The sequence below is a fragment of the Phalacrocorax aristotelis genome, chromosome 4 (genome assembly GCF_949628215.1).
Source record: "Phalacrocorax aristotelis chromosome 4, bGulAri2.1, whole genome shotgun sequence".
NCBI lineage: Eukaryota > Metazoa > Chordata > Aves > Suliformes > Phalacrocoracidae > Phalacrocorax > Phalacrocorax aristotelis.
The window spans coordinates 70,587,942-70,610,937 of NC_134279.1; the positions used below are offsets into that span (position 1 = coordinate 70,587,942).

At 38.9% G+C, this 22,996-nt stretch overlaps 1 protein-coding gene across 4 annotated transcripts in view; it reads right to left on the reverse strand.

The window, feature by feature from the left end:
- The window catches only part of C4H4orf50 (chromosome 4 C4orf50 homolog), a 54,438-nt gene that overhangs the window by 26,434 nt on the left and 5,008 nt on the right, over positions 1-22,996 (reverse strand). For 2 of the 4 annotated variants that reach the window (XM_075091894.1, XM_075091892.1), the window contains 9 exons: positions 22,551-22,689; positions 19,755-20,450; positions 15,742-15,856; positions 14,881-15,005; positions 11,693-13,738; positions 10,852-10,953; positions 9,017-9,163; positions 3,679-3,840; positions 1,383-1,439 (listed from right to left, as the gene is read on the reverse strand). In XM_075091894.1, coding sequence (XP_074947995.1) covers positions 1,383-1,439; positions 3,679-3,840; positions 9,017-9,163; positions 10,852-10,953; positions 11,693-13,738; positions 14,881-15,005; positions 15,742-15,856; positions 19,755-20,450; positions 22,551-22,689 — 3,589 coding nt within the window. Of the gene's footprint in view, positions 1-658; positions 991-1,382; positions 1,440-3,678; positions 3,841-9,016; positions 9,164-10,851; positions 10,954-11,692; positions 13,739-14,880; positions 15,006-15,741; positions 15,857-19,754; positions 20,451-22,550; positions 22,690-22,996 lie in introns of those variants that run through there. The other 2 variants (XM_075091895.1, XM_075091893.1) reach the window with 2 other exon arrangements.

Consider the following 22,996-nt stretch of genomic DNA (forward strand, 5'->3'; position numbering starts at 1 on the left):
AGGTTATCCTCCCCCTCTACTCTGCCCTAGTGAGACCACATCTGGAGTGCTGTGTCCAGTTTTGGTCTCCCCAGTTTAAGAAAGACAGGGAACTGCTTGAGCAAGTCCAGCAGAGAGCTACCAAGATGATCAGAGGAGTGGAGCTTCTTCCATACGAGGAAAGGCTGAGAGACGTGGGTTTGTTCAGCCTGGAGAAGAGAAGACTGAGAGGGGAGCTTGTCAATGCTTATAAAAATCTAAAGGGTGGGTGTCAAGAGGATGGGGCCAGACTCTTTTCATTAGTGCCCAATGACAGGCCAAGGGGCAATGGGTACAAGCTGGAACACAGGAAGTTCCACTTAAATATGAGAACCAACTTCTTTCCTGTGCGGCTGCCAGAGCAGGGGCACAGGCTGCCCAGGGAGGCTGTGGAGTCTCCTTCCCTGGAGACATTCGAAACCCTGCCTGGATGTGTTCCTGTGCCCCCTGCTCTGGGTGTGCCTGCTCAAGCAGGGGTTTGGACAAGATGATCTCCAGAGGCCCCTTCCAACCCCTACTGTTTTGTGATTCTGTGGTATCGGGTAAGTGTGGTTTTTTGGCATGGAATGCTGACATACTTTGTGATAAGCTCCAGAAGTTTTAAACTTCGACCAAAACAGCAGTAAAACAGCCAACTCCACTGACTTGTCTGAAGCAGTATTTATACTAAGTTCCCAGATATATTTTATAACTACACACAGAGTCTCACTAAACACTTTAAAAAGAAAAAAAATCACTGACTTAGTACAACAGTGAAAAAGGCAGGATCCTATGAGGAAGTAAACTTACCCCTTGATCACACATTTCTGTAAAAGTGACTGTGTACTCTGCCATGGTCATATCACTCACCAAGTTTTTCACCTCTTCATGAAATGCAGAGTTAATAATTCCTTGCCCATGAAATTCGCTAAGCGTCCTGGTAATGAAGCTGTTCCTTTCCTGGCACTTTTGGGTGAGGCAAGCCAGCTTAGCCTATGCAGCATGAACATATATACATTGAAGTCACTTCATGTTGGGACTGCAAGATTATATTTTGTGTCTGATATGTGATTACACACATTTTGACCCAAAGGTATAGATTCTATGTTTCTGGGCCATTAGGTGTCTCTGCACCCTGTAACAGCAATGTGTGCACACGTAAACTGGAAAGAGACATTTCCTTTCCATGTGCGAGGTCGCCCTTTTGACAGGCTGAAGAGTACCCATAGCAATAATGGCAATTATAGCAAGCCCTTGCTTAAAGCCCAGTAGCAAACAGCTAAGTCAGGGGCAGCTGCAGAAGGCAGGCACACCCACAGAAGCCTATAAGGAAAGGGATACACCTTTGTGTAGGTCCTACATCAGCTCTCAGGAAAAACCAGTACCTTCGGAGGAGCTAGCATCAACTTCACTTCAGACTTTCTCTTCTGACATTCTTTTTCCTGAAAGGTTGAAAAATATTCTGCATTACTTTACTCAAGAGTAATTTTAAAATACTGCAGCAGTTTTTTTGCTATTTGTTTTAGACCTCTCTTCCAAGGGGTGCACTTTGCATATTTGTGTGACCCTGTATCACACACAAGATGAAGCAGTGTAAGGAGTTAGCTGTACATGGACAGGCCCTGGCACACAAACACTGCCCTACTAGCATTAATGTTCATCTTATGTATTACCAAATGCTTTTGGCTGGTTTTAGATGGAGCCCTATATCAGTGAGGTTATTTCATCAAAGCAGCGTCACATTAAAGACTTGATATCCTTCATTATACACTCATGTTCCCATTTGCTCTGCAAATTCCAAGATACTCTTTTGGGGAAATGTTTTCCCTTTTGTTGTCTATATTATGTTGTAGAATGCAAGAAACAAGAAGGGATTTTCTGAATGTGTATTCCACTGCAGGCTCTGAAAAGTGAACATCGACAACTTTCTACTCTGACACAATCGATGCATGTCCTCTGTTAGGAGGTGAGCCAGAAGACCTAGTCTGTACCTTATGATTAAAATATTTATTATTCATGGGAAACTTGCTTTCTCGTTATGCAGAAAATATACACTATCCTGCCAGGTAAAATCCATTTCTATTACAAATCAAGACTGTATTATTTGGCAATAAAGTACAGATTCCTTTGTGTTCATTTTGCTTGACAATTTGTATTTCTATAAAGACTACAGTAAATATATTACATGCATAAAAACACCTGCCTTTATGAGAATTCAGTTATGCTGAAAAAGGTCACATAGTCCTCAGCTAATAAATTGTGGGCTTGGGCAGGAACATAGTAGATAGGACAGGAGAGACATGTCTTTACATTGAACTGGCACTGAGGGAACAAAGGAAAAGCTGGCAATAGGTCCTGGCACTGGTGGCATTCAATTCTTGATGAGGCATGGAGCAAAACACTTTGCCAATGCAACAATTAGGAATTGCCCATTTATATGGATAGCACGTCTCACCCTTTACTCATCTACCTACTATCTGATATGCATCATCCATCACTATGGACACCAGACACTACAAAACAATTTCATTTTACCATGGCTGTTCTGCTAAGCATCTAATCAATGCCTGAGAGAAGCCACTAACTCTCCACACAGCATTAAAGCAAATCACAGCACATGACAAGGCTAGGAAAAAACCAAACAAACAAAAACAACCACCAACAACCAAACAAAACCCAGAAACATGCAAAACTGTAGAACAGGTGGATTCACCATGGAGGAAGTAGGATGAAACTTGCACCCAGTAGGGAGAAGAAAATAATCTCTTGTACTTCAGAAGAAAGACAGAGGAGAAGAAAGTTCTACACATCATATTATAGCATGAAGCATATTATTGAGAAAATGTCATTAATAGTTCTTTCGGAGTATGATGGGCAATTCCAATTTAGCTCACATTGTAATTATCATCCCTTTTCAAAAAACATTTTCCAAAGAAATAGAAAGTAAATTCTAAGGGAAAAAAGCCCCGGCAGGAATTCCTTTCCACCTAAGAGTGCAGCCATTCTAGTCACACCGACAGCAGTGGCTTTGCTGTTACACTATAAGGCAGGAGCTTTGCCTGTATCTGCTCTGGTTTGCCAGGTCAAATATAATGCACAAGTGTAAAAACTGCTCATGTAAGCATAATTCATATACATGGGGGCTCTCACCAGAATAACTATGTCAATTAATAGAAATACAAACCACTCTCATAACTGAAAATGTGTTAATGAAACTCTTAATGTGCAACCCTAGCAGTTGGATCAAAAAAAAGTTAGAAGAAAACCCTATCAAAATCCTGTCACTAGTTCACTGTGTTTCCTGATCTGATATAGTGCAACAAGAGAGTTGGGAATGTTAAAAATTCTGACATTTTAAGCCAAGGAGGTGGCTCTGTGAAGAATTCCAGCAACACTGCTTGCATTAGGCTACGGGGATTATAGCAGAGACTGGCAGCAACTTTTATTATAGTCTATCATCTTTCCATAACATTGACCACCCAGGCACTTTACATCTTTTCCTTATTTCTCTGAAGTCAGGGGCACTGTTATATGCCTGCAAACCGTTTAATCATCCTCAGACTCATTCCCAGGAATGACGACTATTTTGGTTCTCTCCTTTGAGAAGAAAGAGCTGCAATCTGAAGTCTAAACTCAGATTTTTCCACCCACTTAAGCACACAGAAAACAACTTTATTATACCTTTTCACATAGCTGAGCCTGAAGGAGTTCCACTTCATTCTGCAAGTCGTGAAACTGATTTTGTAATGCAGCCTGATCCCTGAGCTGGGCTTTCAAGGTCAGCACTTGCTGCTGTAATCTCTTATTCTCCATTTCCTGGCCATCTTTCACAGTGTACGCAGGCTAGAGAGCAAATACACAGATTTTTTAAATTAGATGTATAAAATAATGAAAATATTTTCAATCATGTTTTCGAGCACAAAACTTCTCAATCAATGTATGTACTTACCTTGTACATAAAAAAACCCAACCCTGACATAAAACATATTATCATAAACATATTAATATCTTGCACTAATCTTAAAGTTGTTTATGACCAAGGAGCTCTTGATCCTCTATGAGAGCAGGTGTAGGACTGGGATTTCACAATGCTCCTTCAAGGTAAGTATTGTATTATAATCATTTCACATCTGGGGAAACTGGGGCACAGAGAGATTAAGTGACCAACCTATGGTCAGTAAGTATAGTGAGTAAGAATAGAACTCAAAAGTCCCCAGTCTCCTGCTCCAACTGCTATATAATATGTCCCTTGGTTTTCCACATATCTTTATATCAGACAGCAAATTCTACTCTCCCAGTTATATTTTTGTTTTGGAAGATTATTAATAAAACTACTTGGATTTTAAGTACACATTTCAAAAATATTTAAAAACCAAAATATTTATTACATTAAAATGCAGTAATAGTGGTACAGAACAAATGGAAGGAGGAGCTTCTGAATTTAACTCCTCCTCCCTCCCTCTCCAATTTTATTTTCAATTTCATGCACTTGGATTGAAAGGATTAGTGAGAGCTTTAGACTGATGGTCAGCATCATAAGGTCAGCTGCTAGAAGTGATACTATCAGATTAAACATACAGTCTAAGAATAAGAAAATCTGAGGGTGAAGAAAGTCTTGTGAAAAACGTCTATGCTGTTGTAAACTTATATTTAAAAATATTGAGTTGATACACACATCTGCTCAAGATTTCTGGTAACATGTTATATAAGGAAGTCTAGAAAGATTAAATGTTTCAGTGGTTTAGCTAAAAATTCCACTCAGACCTATGATATACTGTGGTAAAACTATATGACCTTCTGACAAAACATGCAGGAAGATGGTTTGATTTTAATGGTTATTATCATTAATACAGCCAAGATAAGAGCCAATATTCAGCTGTGATGCACAGAAACACAGTTCAATTTTCCCTCACTTTCTGACAGCCTTTCCTGCTTTGATGCCCTTGGTGACTACAGCGTACTGAAGGCACCCTTTCACAGAAAACAGCAAACTGAAGTGATAGATCATGTTACCCTGGCTCCCACACATCATTGCAGTACAGATGAAAACAGAAATACGACGTTTTAATACTGTTCTTCCTAAATGAAGCAAGTCCCCTATGCACAGCATTCAAGCAAGTCGTGCATGCTTTGTACTAAACTTTTTGGCTCCCTCTTGTGTTAAGAGAAAAGAACAATAGCAATTGTTGGACACGCCAAGATTGATTAGACCAGGGCTGCATGATAAAAGCCTGAGGACAAGTCTGAGACACGGTATGTTCCTCATCTTCTTCTTTCCCGCACAAAAAGTTAGTTAAAAAATGGAAACTCCCTGACTGAAGATGCCTAATGGAAAAACAGGTGGGGAAATAAAAAATCACTTGAAGGTTAAAGACAAAGACAAGTTCCCTCTTTTCCATTTTGCTGACTTGCTAGCAGTTTTCTGTAGTTTTAAAGTACAAATAAGGCATACAAGGCTTATTTATGATCACTCTGTCATATGTCCCAGTTAACAGTAATGAAGGGTTGTGTAGTCAAGCAGCTGGAACTGGGAAATAACCAAACTGTAGCATTTAACACACTGCATTTTTATAAAACTTGGCAAGACCTATAGTCTTTGGAGTTGGTGCCTAAACATTAAAAATAAAAATAAAATCCTCCTTTTCTTGTGTGTGCTGTGCTTGTCAGAAAACTCAGTGAGAAGGAATATGACTTTTTGGCTACAGGCCATGACAGGAGTCAGCAGTTCACTGGAGAATCCTGCCACCTTATTCACTGTGTGCATTTCATCCAGAATTCTTGTATTCATTTTCAAAGTTGTAAATAGTAGCCTGCTCCCTTCCTGCCCACCCACATATTTCTCCTAACTCCTACTACAGCACTACAGTTCAGAAGGCCACCTCAACAATGAGCCAACAATGTGCACTCACAGCCCAGAAAGCCAACTGCATTCTGGGTTGCATCAAAAGCAGTGTGGCCAGCAGGTCGAGGGAGGTGATTCTGCCCCTCTGCTCTGCTCTGGTGAGACCCCAACTGGAGCACTGTGTCCAGCTCTGGAGCCCTCAGCACAGGAAAGACATGGACCTGTTGGAGCGGGTCCAGAGGAGGGCACAAAAATGGTCCGAGGGCTGGAGCACCTCTCCTATGAAGACAGGCTGAGAGAGTTGGGGTTGTTGAACCTGGAGATAAGGCGGCTGCGGGAAGACCTTATTGTGGCCTTTCAGTACTTAAATGGGGACTATAGGAAGGGTGGGGGTAACCTCTTTAGCAAGGCCTGTTGTGACAGGACAAGGGGTGATGGTTTTAAATTAAAGGAGGATAGATTTAGACTGAATATAAGGAAAAAAAAATTTTACAATGATGGTGGTGAAACACTGGCACAGGTTGCCCAGACAAGTTGTGGATGCCCCCTCACTGGAAGTGTTCCAGGCCAGGTTGGATGGGGCTCTGAGCAACCTGGTCTAGTTGAAGATGTTCCTGCTCATTGCAGGGGAGGTTGGACTAGATGACCTTTAAAGGTCCCTTCCAATCAAACCATTCTAAGATTCTATGATTAACATCCTAGAAAATATCCCCAAATACTCTTACGTTAAATGGTGTTTACCCTGAAAAAAACACCACTGAAAGAATCCTAGTAGTAATTTTGGAGTATATTACCTTAGCTCGTTTTTATTTGCAGTGTATAATACATCACAGCTTTTTGGGGTCTCAGCTGAGAACCAGGATCCCTAGGCATTGGGGCCTGTAGAACATAAGATATGTACAAAGTCCCAAAAGACATGCTCAAAACACATCATATCTTATAGACTTCCCAACTTCAGGTTCTAGGTCCAGAGTGCTCACATCCTCACTTCTTTCAAGCATCACAGACAGAGGTCTTCCAGAAAATGAAATTTAGAACAGGAAAAAGCATGTGATATACTGCATCAGAGTTTATTAGTAACTTTGTGGGATGAAAAATGCTTTTGGACAAGGGTGGCCACTAACTAAAAGTAAGAACAGGATCACCAGTCTACAGAACTGCCTTCAAGAAGAAAAACTATGCCAGAAAAGCACGGTAATCATGATAATAATTGTACCAAAAAGTCTCTTTTTTAAATATAGAAAAGCCTAGGTCATATTTTAACAATTTCACACAAACCCACTATTGACAACTTGGTGTATATTAGAAAGTTTATTTTAAAAGAGAATTATTGAAATAAAGTCACAACCTTTGTTAAAAGATATCTACTCTATTTTTTATCTGGATTTTTTGCTTAATTGTGCCAATAAAATCAACATCCATTGGTTAAGATACAATGGGCTTAAGCCATGCAGAGAATTAGTTGTGCTGTCTAATAGTGTAACTGAAGGATAACCCAGTTCTCTGATGTACATGTACTGCATCTTTGACCCTGGAATGAGACACATGTGTATTCAAGAATTTGACATTAACCCTAACAAGTAATTAAATCTGATGAAGAAGTCAGATCCAAATCAAACATTGCAATATTGCATAAATATATACTATATATTGCATAGATATTTGCTACTGATTAATAAACACTAACATGAAAAGTGTTGTTATTGATTTAAAAGTGGGTTTTTTTCAGAAGAAAGGCTGACCTGCACTTTTTCCAGTGCACATTCTGTCAAGATTTTTGTGAAGCACTATTCTGTCAAGGTATTATTCCCATGTGAGTCACAGAAATAATTAGCATCTTAATTCAATAACCAATAAAATAAGAAATAATTGCCCCAGATGGTCCCCAAACAAAAGGGTCAAAGCTCCACTGCCCAAAAATGTCCCCAAAAGCTTAGGTGTTAGCTTAAACAAAACGCTATGATACACTTCTGTATATTTTCAAACAATTTGGGATTTTCTTCTTCTTACTTGAAATAGAGTTCATTGTTTTAAGATGTTACATGCCAGTCTATCATAATGATATGAAAATTCTGTGTCTCATTTTCAATTCAGCCAGAATTCAGTTGCCTAAGCATCAGCACATAGTGCCATGTAAGATGTACAAACTAATACGAAGTAACTGCATCGGACTTGCAGGTGGCCAATCACACTCTCAGAAATAATGTCCTAAGGCATCTAAATGGAATCAATAGTGATGTTTAGGCAACTGGACTGAGTCCAGAATCTTTACACTTTCCAGAATTTCTTTTTATTTTCTTCCAAAGCCATATCTATCTAGCCTGTTCAAAACGAATTTGCAAATATTGTAGGTTGCTACAAAATTGCTTTTCCAGCTGATGAAAAGTTGCATATTTATTCTTTGCAGTTTTCCTGTTAAGGAGGACAGAAATAAATTCAGGGCTAGCTGTAAAGTCTTTATGAAAGCTGCTTCCAGGAGATTATTCAATAATTAAAAATCTTTCCATAAAATACTTAATTTTAGTGAAAGACATAAAAACTTTATCAGGACACAGAACCACCTGAAAATTAAAAAAGCTTTCATTTACAGCAAAACTAGAATTTCTGTGATACAGACACATTCTAATGAGATTTCCTCTCCCCCACATTACAGAAAGATTTCCTGGATTTTGCGGATACACACTTGGGCTGCATGTGTCAGTTACAGACTTTGACTCCCCATTAATCCACACCACCTTCTCACCACCAACGGAAATTGATCTACAAAGTGCCCAGCTTCACAGCTTCATTTTGCCTTTCCAAATCTAGTAATCAGGACTAGAAGGGAGAAAGGCCAAATACTGAAAACACTGAAGACTCCTCCAACACTTTCATTAAGGCCGCCTGAAAAACCTAAGCCTCTGAAAACTACTCTGGCTAAAGAGAGCAGGACAAGACTCCTCCTGAAAAAAATGGAGGTGACTATAATGTCCACGTAAAGCCCAGACTTCAGAGTATCCTGTAGACAGATGGTCTACCTTGCATAATATCTTCTCACGTTCAAGTCTGTAACTCCAGTGGCTCTAGGTGCTCTACACTTGCCTCAAATCTATTGCCAAGGGCACTAATGGGTGTCTCTGCATCCAAAACATTCCCTCCAAAGGAATATGCTTTTCTATGTTCCATTTAAATACATACTATTAATTTACAGTGCTGCTTTCCAATAATTTCGTTCCCAACTTCTTGTTTAAGATGGTCTAATTCTGAGAGAGCCTGAGTCAAACGGGTTTTGATTTCTTCGTGTCTTGTTTCAGCAAAGCCAAGTTCTGTGTACCATTTCTGACCCTAATGGGAAGCATAAAAAAGCAAAATTACTAAATATAATTAGTCTAGCAATGGTAGCATTTCTCAATAGCGGCTTACAACCATGGACTTGAGTGTGATCTCCACATCACAAATTTTAAATTGTTGTAAACTGATTAAAATAAATGGGATTACACAATACAATATAATCTTATAAGAAATGAGTAAGACTTTGAAGTCTTATAGAAACAGATCTAACTAGAGCTATGCAGAAAAATAGACTAATTTTTATTTCTATATTTGAAGGTACCTTGAGTATTCTGAATACAGCTAAAAAAAAGCAGTGGTGAATCCACTCACGATTTCACAATTTCTTTTGAAAGCCCTCAGAGCAAATCGAAGTAAGACTTTATCAGCTAGGGGGAAAACCCTTCCTGAGAAATGCGAAAAATGAAAAATGTAAAGGAGGAAAAAAAAACCACCTCCATATGTTCACCTTTCTATTTCTTCTAGGACGCTTTTTCTCCACTTATACCCATCAATTGTAGCTTTGGAAAAAAAAGCAGAAAAACCCAGATCAGCTGGTTGCCTGACAGCAAGCTCCTTACCTTATATGAGAGATCATAACTTCTCCCTTTTGGAAGAAAATGCATGACATTCTTTTAAGTAAACTGAGGAAGATGTTGTAACACACAACTGCCTTGTAATACACAAAAGGATTAGAAGGATCCAAGTTAATCAGATTTTAAAAAAATAAAAATCAAACGATCTCTTCATGTTCAAATTACAAGGTCAGAAGTCCTTACTTAATCATCCATCACTCATCCAAATCTACTCCTTCATTCTAGTTGCCTCACCTGAAATCTGGGAAGCCTTATAAGGCAGCTGTTAAAGGACAACCATTTTGTACACCCACCATGTACAATCCTACTGCTCTTTTAAATGCTCAACCCACTTGCTACTGCCAGTGCCTTTTCCACAGAGAGTCTGAGCAATGCCTGTTACTGCATGAAACAGCCCCATAAATACACACTTGCCATAAAAGCAATACATTCTGCTTACATAAGCATAGAGCAGAGATTGTTCAATAAAAAATAGGAACGCGAAAGCTAATGCATTCAGAAAGGCACAACACTGAAAGCTTCCTTGGCTGGTATTAAAACTGCAGATTTACTTTGCACAGGCACAGAATTAGCCACCCAAACAAGTTCCCACGTAGGTGGTGTTGGACTTAGTGTTTAATACATAGATGTCAGAGAAGGGGCAGTGTGCATGCTCTGCACCATCACTGGGTTTAGTGAGGCCCCTTGACAGTGTCAGATTTTACATCATCTTGGCTGTCATTCAAAAACTACTTTGAATTCAGGTTTGCCGTAGTTCTCAGTGCTTCTACTGCCTTGTATTCCTCCTCATTCCTAGTGAAGGGGAGGGAAGAAACATGCCGAGATGGCCACAGCAGATAGCTTGTTTTGTGTGTCTTTATTAAGCACTCAGCTTCTGTCAAGTGTGCTGGTGGAATGCAGCTTCACTTGAAGTTCTGGCCAACCACGAATGACTGTGCAATTCATCACTTAACTGAAAGATCAAAGAGGTACGTTCTGGTTCTGCAGATCAGAGACTTCCCTGTTTTGTAAAAGTGTTAAATACTGGCAGCAAGGAGAACAGCCATGTAAGAATACAAGAAAGAAAACATATATGCTCCTTAGAATTACATCAGAGTAGGAGGTTACCTCTTTTTTCGATTTTTCTAATTCCTTTTGCTGTATTTTTAGCTGCTCTTTTGCCTTTTTGACTTGCTCTTTCATCACACTGTAGCTTTCAAACACGCTGCCCTGGATACACAACAGGAAGATGTGACTACTCTCTCCCATACAAAATGGCACTCAGGTTTTTACAGAACAACATATGGTTTCCTTCTGTCTGACTTAGTAAAAACATTTGCATAAAGTCAAGATATTAGAGATAAATCTTTCCCTGTTGATTATTCTCAACTGAAGTAATAATTCTGCTTTTACAAGAACATAGTAATTCACTGTGGTGTAAGATTCGTGACTACAGAGGAAAAACATGGACAAGAAATCCACTACAAGTAAAGATCCTGTCCTTAGGCATATATTTCATAAAAACCAAAACAACAACAAAAAAATATACTCTACCAGAATAAAAGTTAGTAAGTGAACATGTGCATACTTTTCAATAAGACATGATTGTTTCACAACCCTAAATACTTCACCATTATAACACAAGTTTGTGGAAATCAGTTTGCTCTATCAGCAAGAAGACAAATAATTTATAAAACCTAAACCATGCACTCCTTTAAGGATTATTTTTAACAATGTAGCTTGCTCTATTACTTCAGAATTCTCTAATACAACATTCAGAAAAAAGCTCTCTGTTATTTTGCCTTCTGTTTCAAAATTAACTTTAGCACCTCAGATTTCCGGTACATGGGAGGTTACAACATTTTCTATATAACAAAGGTAATTTAGCTTTGTCCTCCAAATGACATTTATACCTCCTCCTTCCTTTAGATGATCCTGCTTGATAACATTCTTTATTGTTATTATTTACCTCTTTTCCAGGGAAATAGTTTGAGGAGTCTATAACCAGAACTACTTCTCCTTCAGTCTGAGTTACACTAGACACTGTTTCAACTTTCTCTGCCTTAAGACCATGTTGTTGACTTTCTTCTTTTAGTTTTACTATCTTTTCCTTTGTCCCCAAACTTTTATCTTTTCTCAGCTCTTCATAGGTGAAACCCAAAGAAGACATTAATTCCTTCAATTTGCTATTTTCTAAAACAATGTTTGCATTTGCTTTCTGAAATTCATCAAGCTGTTCTGAAGTTTCTTTCTTGATTCTGTGTATTTCTCTTTTCAGTACACATTTTTCCTCCTGTAAATCAGAAATAGTCTGATAACAGCTGGTTTTGCACTCTTGAAGTTCTGAAACCAAGGTCCTGTATTTCTCTTGTTCACACTTTATCTCTGCCAAACATCCCAATAAAGTTTCTTTTTCACCTTCTAAAAGATATATTCTTTGTAAATCTCCCTCTCTCTCTTCTATTAATTCATTATATTTTGCTACATAGTTCTCCTTGTCCTGTAATAATTTTGCTATTTCTTTGAAGTATCTGCTTCTTTCTTCTTTGAGGACAGAAATCAGCTGGAAATATCTCATTTTCCTTCTTTCCAGGGATAAAACACTCCTGGGAAGTTTATTTGATGCAATTGTCAATAAGGCTTTTTCAGAATTCCTATTTTTCTCTTCAACACATGAGAGGTTCCTAAAGAAGGTTTCAACAAAAAATGTTCCCAGGCTCATGGTGTTTTCTTTTGATAATTCATTGTAATATCCACCAGAAACTTCTTTCTCATTAAGTAAGTTTTGGAATGAAACGTTAGCTTCATCTACCCCTAAAATATATTGAAAATACGCATCCATCTCCTCTTCCAGTGCACACACGATTTGAGCATATCTCTCATTCTCCTGTTGTAATATACAGACTTTTTTGGAGTAATTTTTATTCTCTTGCATCAGCAGAAATATCCTCTGCGAACACACAGCCACCACTTTTTCCAGTGCATATATTTTCACATTATGTTCATTACCAGCTTCCAGTGGTGACAGATGACAGAGACACTCATAAAAATTGCTGCATGGCAGGAACATTTTGCTTAAGCACACAGCCCTCTCCTGCATAGGAGACAATGCGTTTAGCGGATGCCTCTCTTCCTCTGACCAAAACAATTTCTGAGAGTATGCATATTGCATTTTATCAGCAACTATTTTATGACATGAGAAATTCTTCTCATTTGGTTCATGCAGTTTCAGGGTCTGGTCTTTCTTTTCTTTCAGGCCAATATTGCTGGAAGGGTTGGTTTGTTGAGTGGGTTGCTCTCCTTTCTCCTCCATTTTGAATATGTCTTCTCCATTATCTACCCTGTTCACATCAGAGATGCAGATTTCTGAGAGGTTTGCTTGTTTCTCCGTTAGTTCAGAGCTCCCTTCTAAATACTTCTTCATGTCTTTAAAATCGACAAATAAATTTTGGATGTCCTGTTGTCTACCTAGGCTGTCTGTGCTTTCCATTCCTTGCTTCCCAGACCTGATTAATTCAGTCTTATTTAAAACTTTAGAACTTTCCTCAGAAACATTGGTCACCTGTTGTAGTTGGGCTTTCTCATTCTGTATTTCTTCTCCCTTAGCTCTCCCCCTAAAGATTTTTTGGTAATACTTTCCAACATTAACAACTTTATCTAAACATTTATTTTCACTTGTGCTTTTTGGCAGAACTTTCTTGTTTTCCCAATGTTTTTCCATGTTGCATTTTTCTAAAGATGATGTGAAAATGTCAGTCACAGTGCAAGGCATCCTTCCATGAAGAAGTGCAGAAGCTTTGTCAGAAAATCCAACTTTTGCAACAAGGCAGGGGCCATCAAAGCAAAGAGTGGTATTTGCCTCACAGAAATCAAAACTTCTCACTTTCTTCACAGTGGTGATAGCTGATATGTGGTAGCTTTCAGGTTCTAACAAGGTAAGTTGGGGCTTCTTCCTCATCAAAGCTTCAACCACAGAAACAGGGAACATCTTTGCTGGTAGATTTATAGCTTGTTCCTTCAAGAAAGAAAAGTTTTCATCATCATCTTTGGTTTCCTTTCTTGTTTTATTTTTAGTTAACTACTCACAGCAAGAGGGAAGCAGTCTTGCTGCACAGTAACCTGGGGTATGTCTGAACAAAGTGAAACTATCTTCTAGAGTATTCGCCCATTTTGTTCCAAGGGTGAACTGGTAATAGCAAAAGAGAAATGTTTCAAACTGAAAAATAGAAGCTAAGATACACCATTCTCTCTTGCTAATAATTATTTTTCACTTCATCCATAAAATACTTGGTTACCGACAGATGAGAAAAAATCATAGAATCATAAAGGTTGGAAAAGACCTCTAGGGTCATCAAGTCCAACCATCAACCCAACACCACCATGTCTTCTAAACGATGCCCTGAAGTGCCACGTCTACACATCTTTTAAATACCTCCAGGGATGGTGACTCCACCACCTCTCTGGGCAGCCTGTTCCAATACCTGACCACTCTTTCAGTAAAGAAATTCTTCCTAATGTCCAATCTAAACCTCCCCTGACACAGCTTGAAGCCATTTCCTCTCATTCTGTCGCTAGTAACTTGGGAGAAGAGACCAACATCCACATTGCTACAACCTCCTTTCAGCAGTTGTAGAGAGCAATAAGGTCTCCCCTCAGACTCCTCTGCTCCAGGCTAAACAACCCCAGCTCTCTCAACCTCTCCTCATCAGACCTGCTCTCCAGACCCTTCACCAGCTTCGCTGCCCTTCTCTGGACAAGCTCCAGCACCTCAATGTCCTTCTTGTGCTGAGGGGGCCAAAACTGCACATAATATTCAAGGTGAGGCCTCACCAGTGCCGAGTAAAGGGGCACGATCACTTCCCTACTCCTGCTGGCCATGCTATTCCTGATACAAATATTCGTATACAAATCCTGATACAAATATTTCCATATAAAGAGATTGCAAATTATTTAAAATTTGCAATGATAGTAATGATACAAATAAGTTAATGTTTCTTAGTGTACATCTGTATTCATCTTGAATAACATCTTTAGTAGCTATGATTTAAAGCTACTTTTACATTCATCTTTAAATACACCAGCTCTTCATTCTACCTCAAAATTCACAGACTCACTGTGCACAAAAATAGCAAGAATAGTGGTAATTTTTCTTCTCACCTGCTCAATCTCAGCTAGACCAGCAACTTTTGCAACGGCACTGGAATTGTGTTCCAAAACTGGTAGAAGTTCTTCTGGTAGCTCCTCCGTCTGCTTCAGCCCATCACAGCTACATCCTGATGTTTCTGTTATGGTAAAGCACTGGACAAGTGTAATGCCACTCCCAGATAGTTACATGAAAAACAAACTCAAAAACAGTTGATCAGAAAGGTGTTTTACTGAGAGTATGCTCAAAAGTACCTTCTCCACCAAAAGCATACATCACCAATGATGCAGAGATAAGCATGACTTTAAACAAGAAAACAAACTTCACAGGAAAATATAAATATTAAACTCTGAAAAAAAGATTTTTCTGGGGTCCCCGCCAGTTCTCAAAGCATTTAAAAATAGAAAATAGATCTCATTATAGTGGGTAGATGAAAACTTATGAGTTAAATTTATGGGTTAAAATAATTCAGTGCAGGTTTGCATTTGCATACAGTGAAATTTGCTATAAAATTTCCATTCATTTGTTTGGAAGCATTTACCTGATACAATTTGCCAAGGTCAGAGCTTTCATGTTGTTTGTTCTAAAAAGCAAATCTGACTGCTGCACAGTATTTCCAAACACTATACTTCAGCCAGGACATGGGAAGTATCCCCTAATTCCTCAACTCTGTAGCGTCTTGAAAGTTCTAGGATTTCTTGAGAAAGCTCATATCTAAATGGTAGGATCCTACTGGCAAATAGTTATTGCTTCACCTTCCCAAGATAGTTTCCAGATTAAGAGGTTCTTAGAAGATCATGCACACCACATGAATGAAATCATCTTCACTTTTATTGCACAGAAATGAAAGCAAAAATTCCAGTTTCTTTTCATACCAAACTCTTTAGCACGTAGCAGCACAACTGGAGGTTGAGTAGCTCTGTTTATGAGTGAATCCAAGACTGCTCCCCATTTCAGATTTTGAATGTTGTCCTGGATTAGATCTCCTTTCTTAATGGGAAAAGGAGGAGGAAAAGAAAAAAAATCAGTTTATAAATATACAGTGTTTGTGATATGAAGAACAGGAACATAAATTTCCTTTGTTATTTTACATTCAAAAGACCCATTATTTCATTATAATTGCTATTACTTCATAGAACTTTTTCATTCCAACATTTTCTAGTGAATGTCATGGTTTTAAACTTCCCTCTGATGTTTCCTTCATTCTTTACAAAAAGTTGAGGAAGAAAATCTGAGTAATAAGCACGTAATATGTCAGATCAGAGATAGAACACTATCAGAACAGAGACATTATATGCTCATGAACAAAGAGAAAGTCCAGTCAAGTAGGGAATGGGACTAATAGTTCAGTGTCCAGCTACAAAGACAACTGTTCCTAGGTTGGAAGAACTCAAAGTAGAATAATCATTGCAAATAAAATTTTCTTTTGCCTTGATAATTTAATTGTAAATTTCATATTCTGTTCTTGACATTTATCTTGACTCCCTGATTGAATTTGGAAATTGTGACAACTTCTGGTGCAAAGCAGGTACCCTTATTCCTTGATATACAGCAGGTCACATTTCACATGCATCACGCTCGTTTTTATTGAACAGAAGACTCAGGTTTGATTTTATCAACAAAACACATAATCAAGGTGGTAGCCAAACCAGCTGCAGTGCAGAAAGCAAGCCGACACAGTCGCCTTTGTCTTCCTGCACTGCTCTAAACCAAATGCCAGCAGAAAACAAACTTGGTGTCTTTGGGCTGAGCTGCAGCTTTAAAATTACATATGAATGGGAAAGGCAATGACTTCAAAGTCTTCAGTTTATAGTGAGCCAGAAGAAGCCACCTGATTTTCCACAGGATCACCAGTGAGAATAATTTTGATTTTAACCCAAGTCAGCTGCCACATCATAGTGCTTTATTACTTTATTATGAGATCTTGACTGGGTGGCATGACTTAAGTGGAAACCACAACACTTCCAAGACTTCCTCCTTCATTTTCTCAGAATATTGAAGCTAATGTTAATTCCTTGAAACACACTCATTCCTTTCCTGCAAGTTTGCCTTTATTTCTTCCCAGATATCTTTTCTTTATTGGTATGTGGATTCTGTCAAAAGAATGTTACACAAAATAATGTAAAAGATAAAATGCTTGGATGCCAGGAATATCCTACTGTGAAATCAAGAGCTCAGTTGTCATGTGAAAGCTGTAGAAAGGTGCACCACCTGGTGTTTCATACTTTTCCTTCACCAATACCTTCAGCAAACCCCTAGAATTCACATTGAGAAACTGATTAATCAAGACACAGCCACATGGAACCAGCTGCTTTTTCATGCATTTTTCACTCAGGCAGAGGCTGCAATTAGAATATTGCAGACTGGATCCTGACACCAACTTTGAAAATTCAAATGTCTGACAAGTTTTATGTGACTATGTCCCTCTGTGAGATGCAGTTCAACTCTACAGGACCAGAACAAAACACCTAACAGCATCCAATATTACTACATGGAGATGCAATAATGACTAAGGCTAGTTTTCAAGAATAACTGATGCTGTTGGCATTTGAATGACACAGTATTTACTGAGGAATCTCATATCGTGTATTTCACAGGAGTCTGATAAGCCTGTCTTCACAAACTACTTTTTTCCTGGCTGTGAAATAGGCAAGTGATTTCATTCACTCTTTCACTGAAAAAATGATATACGATAGCTTTCCCGAAAAGTAACAGCACGAAAATCTTTCTTGTATTGCACACAAGTTCTCATTTTTATAGCTGTTGATGGAGTATAATGAGCTCAAATAGGACTTTTCTTGTAACTATTGTCACTATTTTGGCTTGAATACTACAAGATCAAGGTAATGAGGTTAGGAAATTCTATTTTAATGGGTGCTAGTAAAACACAAGATGGGGGGAAAAGCCCTCTTCATTTTTACAATAGAACACCAGAGGTCTCCCTCCCCCTTTTATCATACATATTGAATTTTTTTTCCCTGCTATCTCAAGCCATTTTCTACAAGAAAAATCCAACAGAATTAGTAGAAGTACCAAAAGAGGAGGAAAAGACAAACAGAAATGCAGAAGACACAAGATGTGATGCTGCTGATGCTATACACAACATTTAAAGAATGCAACCTACTGTGCAACAGACAAAAGTAAACCAGCTCAACACAAATTATGGACTGTTCATTTATACCAACGACTAGATAATTGAGACTTAGTAACCTCCTATGACAACACAGCTGTAAATTAATACTTCGAAAAGAAATGGTTAGAAAACTTTGGGTAGATGAAAAACTAACCTTTTATCAGGGTACAGCATAGAATGAAAGAGATTTTGTCTTGTTTCTTGAGGACTTTTTGTATTAGTTGCAGGCCATTAGTCAGTTGATATATCTTGCTTTCACACTTTCAAATAACTCAACATTTACTTTCTCCATATCTCAAACCAAGAGTAATTCTCCACTACTTCTTTCCTGGCTCTGAAAGTCCTCACCCCTGACTGTAGTTGGGTGGTCCCCTCGTAGTGCACTTGGTTGTTGTACCTGTTTACAATTCAGTGTAAGTCCCCCTAGAAATATCTTAAAATAATTTCAAACCTTATTCTTCATTTCCAAGAAGAAGTGAAGTCACTAGTTAAAGTAACTGTAGCAGTTGTTCAGGCTAAGTATAAAAATAAGCAACAGCAGTCAGTCCTTCTGCCACCTTGGGCAGCTACAGAGACACATGTGGTGAAGCCCAGCTTCCAAGCTCTCCACAAAGGTTACCCATGTGCTGCCAGATACTGCAGAATGATCTTACCTTTCTTTCTTTCTCACATAAACAAAAACTCCTGGAACTCACTTCTTTGGGACTGTAGAGCCACTAACAGTACAAAACCACCATGTCTGCAAATGTGCGTTCAACTACCAGGTTAAAAACTTTGCCTTTGTTTCTTCTAGCTTTTATGGACAAAAGATCCTCTCCACCTTCTCCTGGTTCTGGAAGTACTCACAGTCTGATTGTCCTCCTATACTGAAAGGGTTTTGTTCATGGCCATTACCTCTCGGCTGACTGCAGTTAGAATCAGGAGAGTTCTTGGGATATCAGGTCACTATCTGAATGGAGTAGCTGAGTGTGAGGCTTAGATGATTTCACTTTATTTAACAAATCCTCAGAATAAAAATACTCTCCACCTCAGTGCATAAAAAATAAAACTTCATTGAGTCCTCTCTGTGAAAAGAACTTTTTTCTTTGTCAGCAAAATGAATTGGCAGAGGCTGAATGCCATATTACAGCATGTTCAGAGCTTTCCCATGCAATGCTGGAGTGAAGTGCTTGAAGCAAAAAAGTCCTATTCAGTGTATTCAGGGCAAATCACAATGCTACGGAGCTGCAAACCACTGAATATCTCAACTCACTCCCTGTCATGAATACCACATCCATCTTCCCTTGTTTACCATTATCCAGAAAAATCTCATAGACAAGATTTATTGTCAACTGTGCTTTCTTCTTCAGCATTTGAGCATGAATAACATGTGAAAACTCACCCAACTGTATGTGTACTCCTCCACTGAATGGTGTCCATGCAACAGAGGTCTCAGAAATTCTTCTGGGCATTATTTACAGTGCCAAATGAGACCTATGCCTTGGGCACATCACTTAAAAACTTAAGGAAACAAGATTTGTGAAGAGCCCTCAACATGCACCTAATAAAAGCAGTGATGCAGCGAAGCTCCAACTACTGATTCCAGTAGTGAATTAGACACTGTGAAGTACTAATGTATCAACAAAAATAAAGGAAAAAAATATGCAGGAAGGAAAAAGCCTCTCACTTGCATCTTGACTGCACATCTAAGGACAAGTGTAATCCAGGGTGATATAAAGATAAAAGTTAATTTTATTCTGCCTTATTTTGACTTACCAGGTCAACACTGTTGTGTCCGTTCTCCAATATTGTGAGTCCTGAGTCCTCTTCTTTCTTCTTTTTGAACTTCACCCTACCTTGATCTTTCAAAGCCCTGTTTTCATCCAAAAGCTCTTCCATTTTTTCCTGTAGTTTGATTTCAGATAATTTCAGACTATAAACGTGTTGGCAAGATTCTTCCAATTTTCTTCTGAGAAAGTCTTCAGTGTCCTGAGAGCACTGGAGTTCAGCCAGCAGGTCTGCCTGTTCTCTTCTGTTGTGCTCCTCTTTTTCCCTTAGGAACTTCAGATTTTGCTGAAACGTCTCGAGGTGGCTTTTCATGTCATGCTCCACATTTTCAATGCAAGTTTTCAATTCCATTATTTCCACATCAGAGTGTTTATAGCCCTGAGTATCACTGAATGCTGATTCCAGCTTCTGCTGGAGATATTGCACCATTCCCTCTTCTAATTTGGAGGTCAAAATAGCAATATGGCCACTGAGATCTACAACTTGCCTTTCCAGCCTAGATACCTCACCCCGAAGGTAACATTCCCTTTCTCTCAGCACTGCTGTCTGTTGTCTCTGCCTTTGCTTGTAGTGCTCAAAATACTCTGACTGGCTTTTTATCTCATCTTCTTTTGTCTTCAGCTGCTTCTGGAGCCAACATAATTTTTCCTTTTGCTTCTTCTCTGACTTTTCTTGGTTTCCAACCTACAATTTCAGTGAGTTGTATGGTTAACTTCTTAATACTAAATCTCTTCTTTATTATTTTTCTTAATTTTGCAATAATTCTGCCCTTGTTTTTTGAAAACCCAGGAATGACATATGTAACATTTTTTAAAGCCAGTAAAGCTCTGCATTTAGAGCAGAACGGACCTCCTGTTTTGTCATTTCAACCACCACTGAAATATCTCAGTAGGAAACAAACAAAACACAAACTTACCCACATCTACTACTACATAAAATACAGGACATTTTTAAGCACTTCCTTTTGCATGTTTGATTGTACACACTAAATCAAAACAAACCTTTGAACTGGAATTCATACAACCAGCTCAGAACTACACAGTAACGTATCGTTAACACTGACAGTAGCGTAGCACTGAGATGTTACAGAGAGAGAAGCTGTGGTTCTATTATAGAAAATATAAAATGCACTTTTCAGAGACCAAGTTTTTGCCCTTTGACCTTCACCATACCTGTCATTCATCAGCTCCTTTTATGAACCCCCTGAAAAGGAGAAAGGAACAGATGCCTTTTGAATCAACTTGGGAAAGGCTTTTGGTATTTTCATTTGCAGCAAAGTGTGTTTGAACACAGAGACATACAGAGGTGAAAGATGTCAATGAAAGACAGAGGAGGCTTTCATGATTCACATACTGCCCTTGTTTTGAGCAGAGTAAAAGCCACCAGGATCATAGTGCCATTGTAGCAAATCTGAAGCAAGACTGACAGCACAGCAACATTACTGTATTTCTTCAAGTACTTCTTTAGGTCAGTCTCTTTGATCTCCAGTATTCTCCTGTCTGAGGCGTTCACCAGCAAGGACAGTACAGGAGGAATGCTTAGGCTCAAATGTTATGCAAAGCCAGGTAGGTGCGGGATAATAGTTTGGTTAACTGCTGATGGGAATATGTGTATGTCTAAGCTTCCTGAGTCTTGAAAAATACACTTCACTTTTAAATAAAAAAGCGAAGGCTATTGTTCATACTTCTGAGTTGTACTGCATGGTACTATTGTCCTGCTAGATTATTCAACTTTGACTTAAAATGCTGAGACAATGAAAGTGTATCTTATGATAAACAGAACCATAAGACATTGTTTTACTGTAGATGGTCCCTGAATAACTTTCATTCCTTTAATGTTTTCATGGATCCATCCAATGAGCTGTGCAAACTGGGTAAAAGTGCCCATTATATGCATTATCAGTCAACAGCTGACCATTCTGATACAAAACATTTACATGAGAAAGTACTAGCACTTGGGAGAACTGAAGGCTTCCCACTGCAGAGCTGACAATTTCACAGCAGACACAGGGAGAGGGAGTTGTGAGGGCATGAAATCGGCAGTGGGATGTTCTTGGTGATGAGGGAGCAGGTCAGCTTGCTCCAGTGAAGGGCACTCTGCAGAGGAGGGTTCTCACCAGCAGGGCTCTGCAGAGTGGTGGCCCACATGACAGTGCATCATGGGAAAGAAGGCACAACCCAAACCAATCTGACAGAGCTGGAGAAGGTCACAAAGCTAAGCAGGAAGCTTAAAGCAGATGCAACAGCAGGTGGGGCCCAGCTTGAGAATATGTGAGCAATTCCAGAATCAGAAGACAGGCTAAGCAGCTGCATTTTGTACAGAAAACAGGCTGTGTTAGCTGTGTTGTGCTGTTGTATCGCATATGGTAGGGAATCAAAAAAATGCTTTATTATCAGGCAAGAAAGATAAAGTCTGACCTAGGGAGAAGGACTATGCTGAGTGGGTTCTGGGGAGAAAGAAAGAACAAAGATCAAGGGCCCGAACAAGAGGAATAATGGCAGTGCTTTCAAAAACATTACAGAAATAGAAAGTGGGGCAAAAAATGACCAAAAGGTTCTTCTGATTCCTCTGGTTGTAGAAAAAGTGCCCCCTGCTCTAGGTGTCCCTGCTCAAGCAGGGGGGTTGGACGAGATGATCTCCAGAGGCCCCTTCCAACCCCTACCATTCTATGATTCTGTGATTTATTGATTAAAAACAGAGAGGTCACTGGAGATGAGATTGATTTATAGATTATTACTGCAAAGAGAAGCTAAACTAGGTCATCTGAAACAATATCCTCCTCACCAAGTTGATCAGGTCCTCCTGAATGTCTCTCAGTTTCCCTTTAACACGCACATTTGCATTTTCAATCTGGTGCAACTTCACATTTAGTTGATCAATCGTCACAAGAAGTGTTTTGTGTGACAGCTCCAGCTCTTTCATCCTGTGATGTGAGAATGAAGGACTTTGCTGAGTAAATACCACACAGTACAGTTCCAGATGGATAAGCAGTCATCAGCAAGGCATCATTTTATCTTTGTTCTTCCATTTTTCTCTCAACAATAAAATAGTAACAAATTGTTGATTGCTAATAATAAACAATTCTTAACAAGTCTACTGGGGTTTGCACAGTATGCTGGAGACTCTCAAAACTGTTAAAGACAACGTTTATGTTCATTCTCTCTGTGCTGGCTTCATCTGAAAACTGTAAATAAACACATTTACAGGATTAATGTTTACTGAAGCTTGGC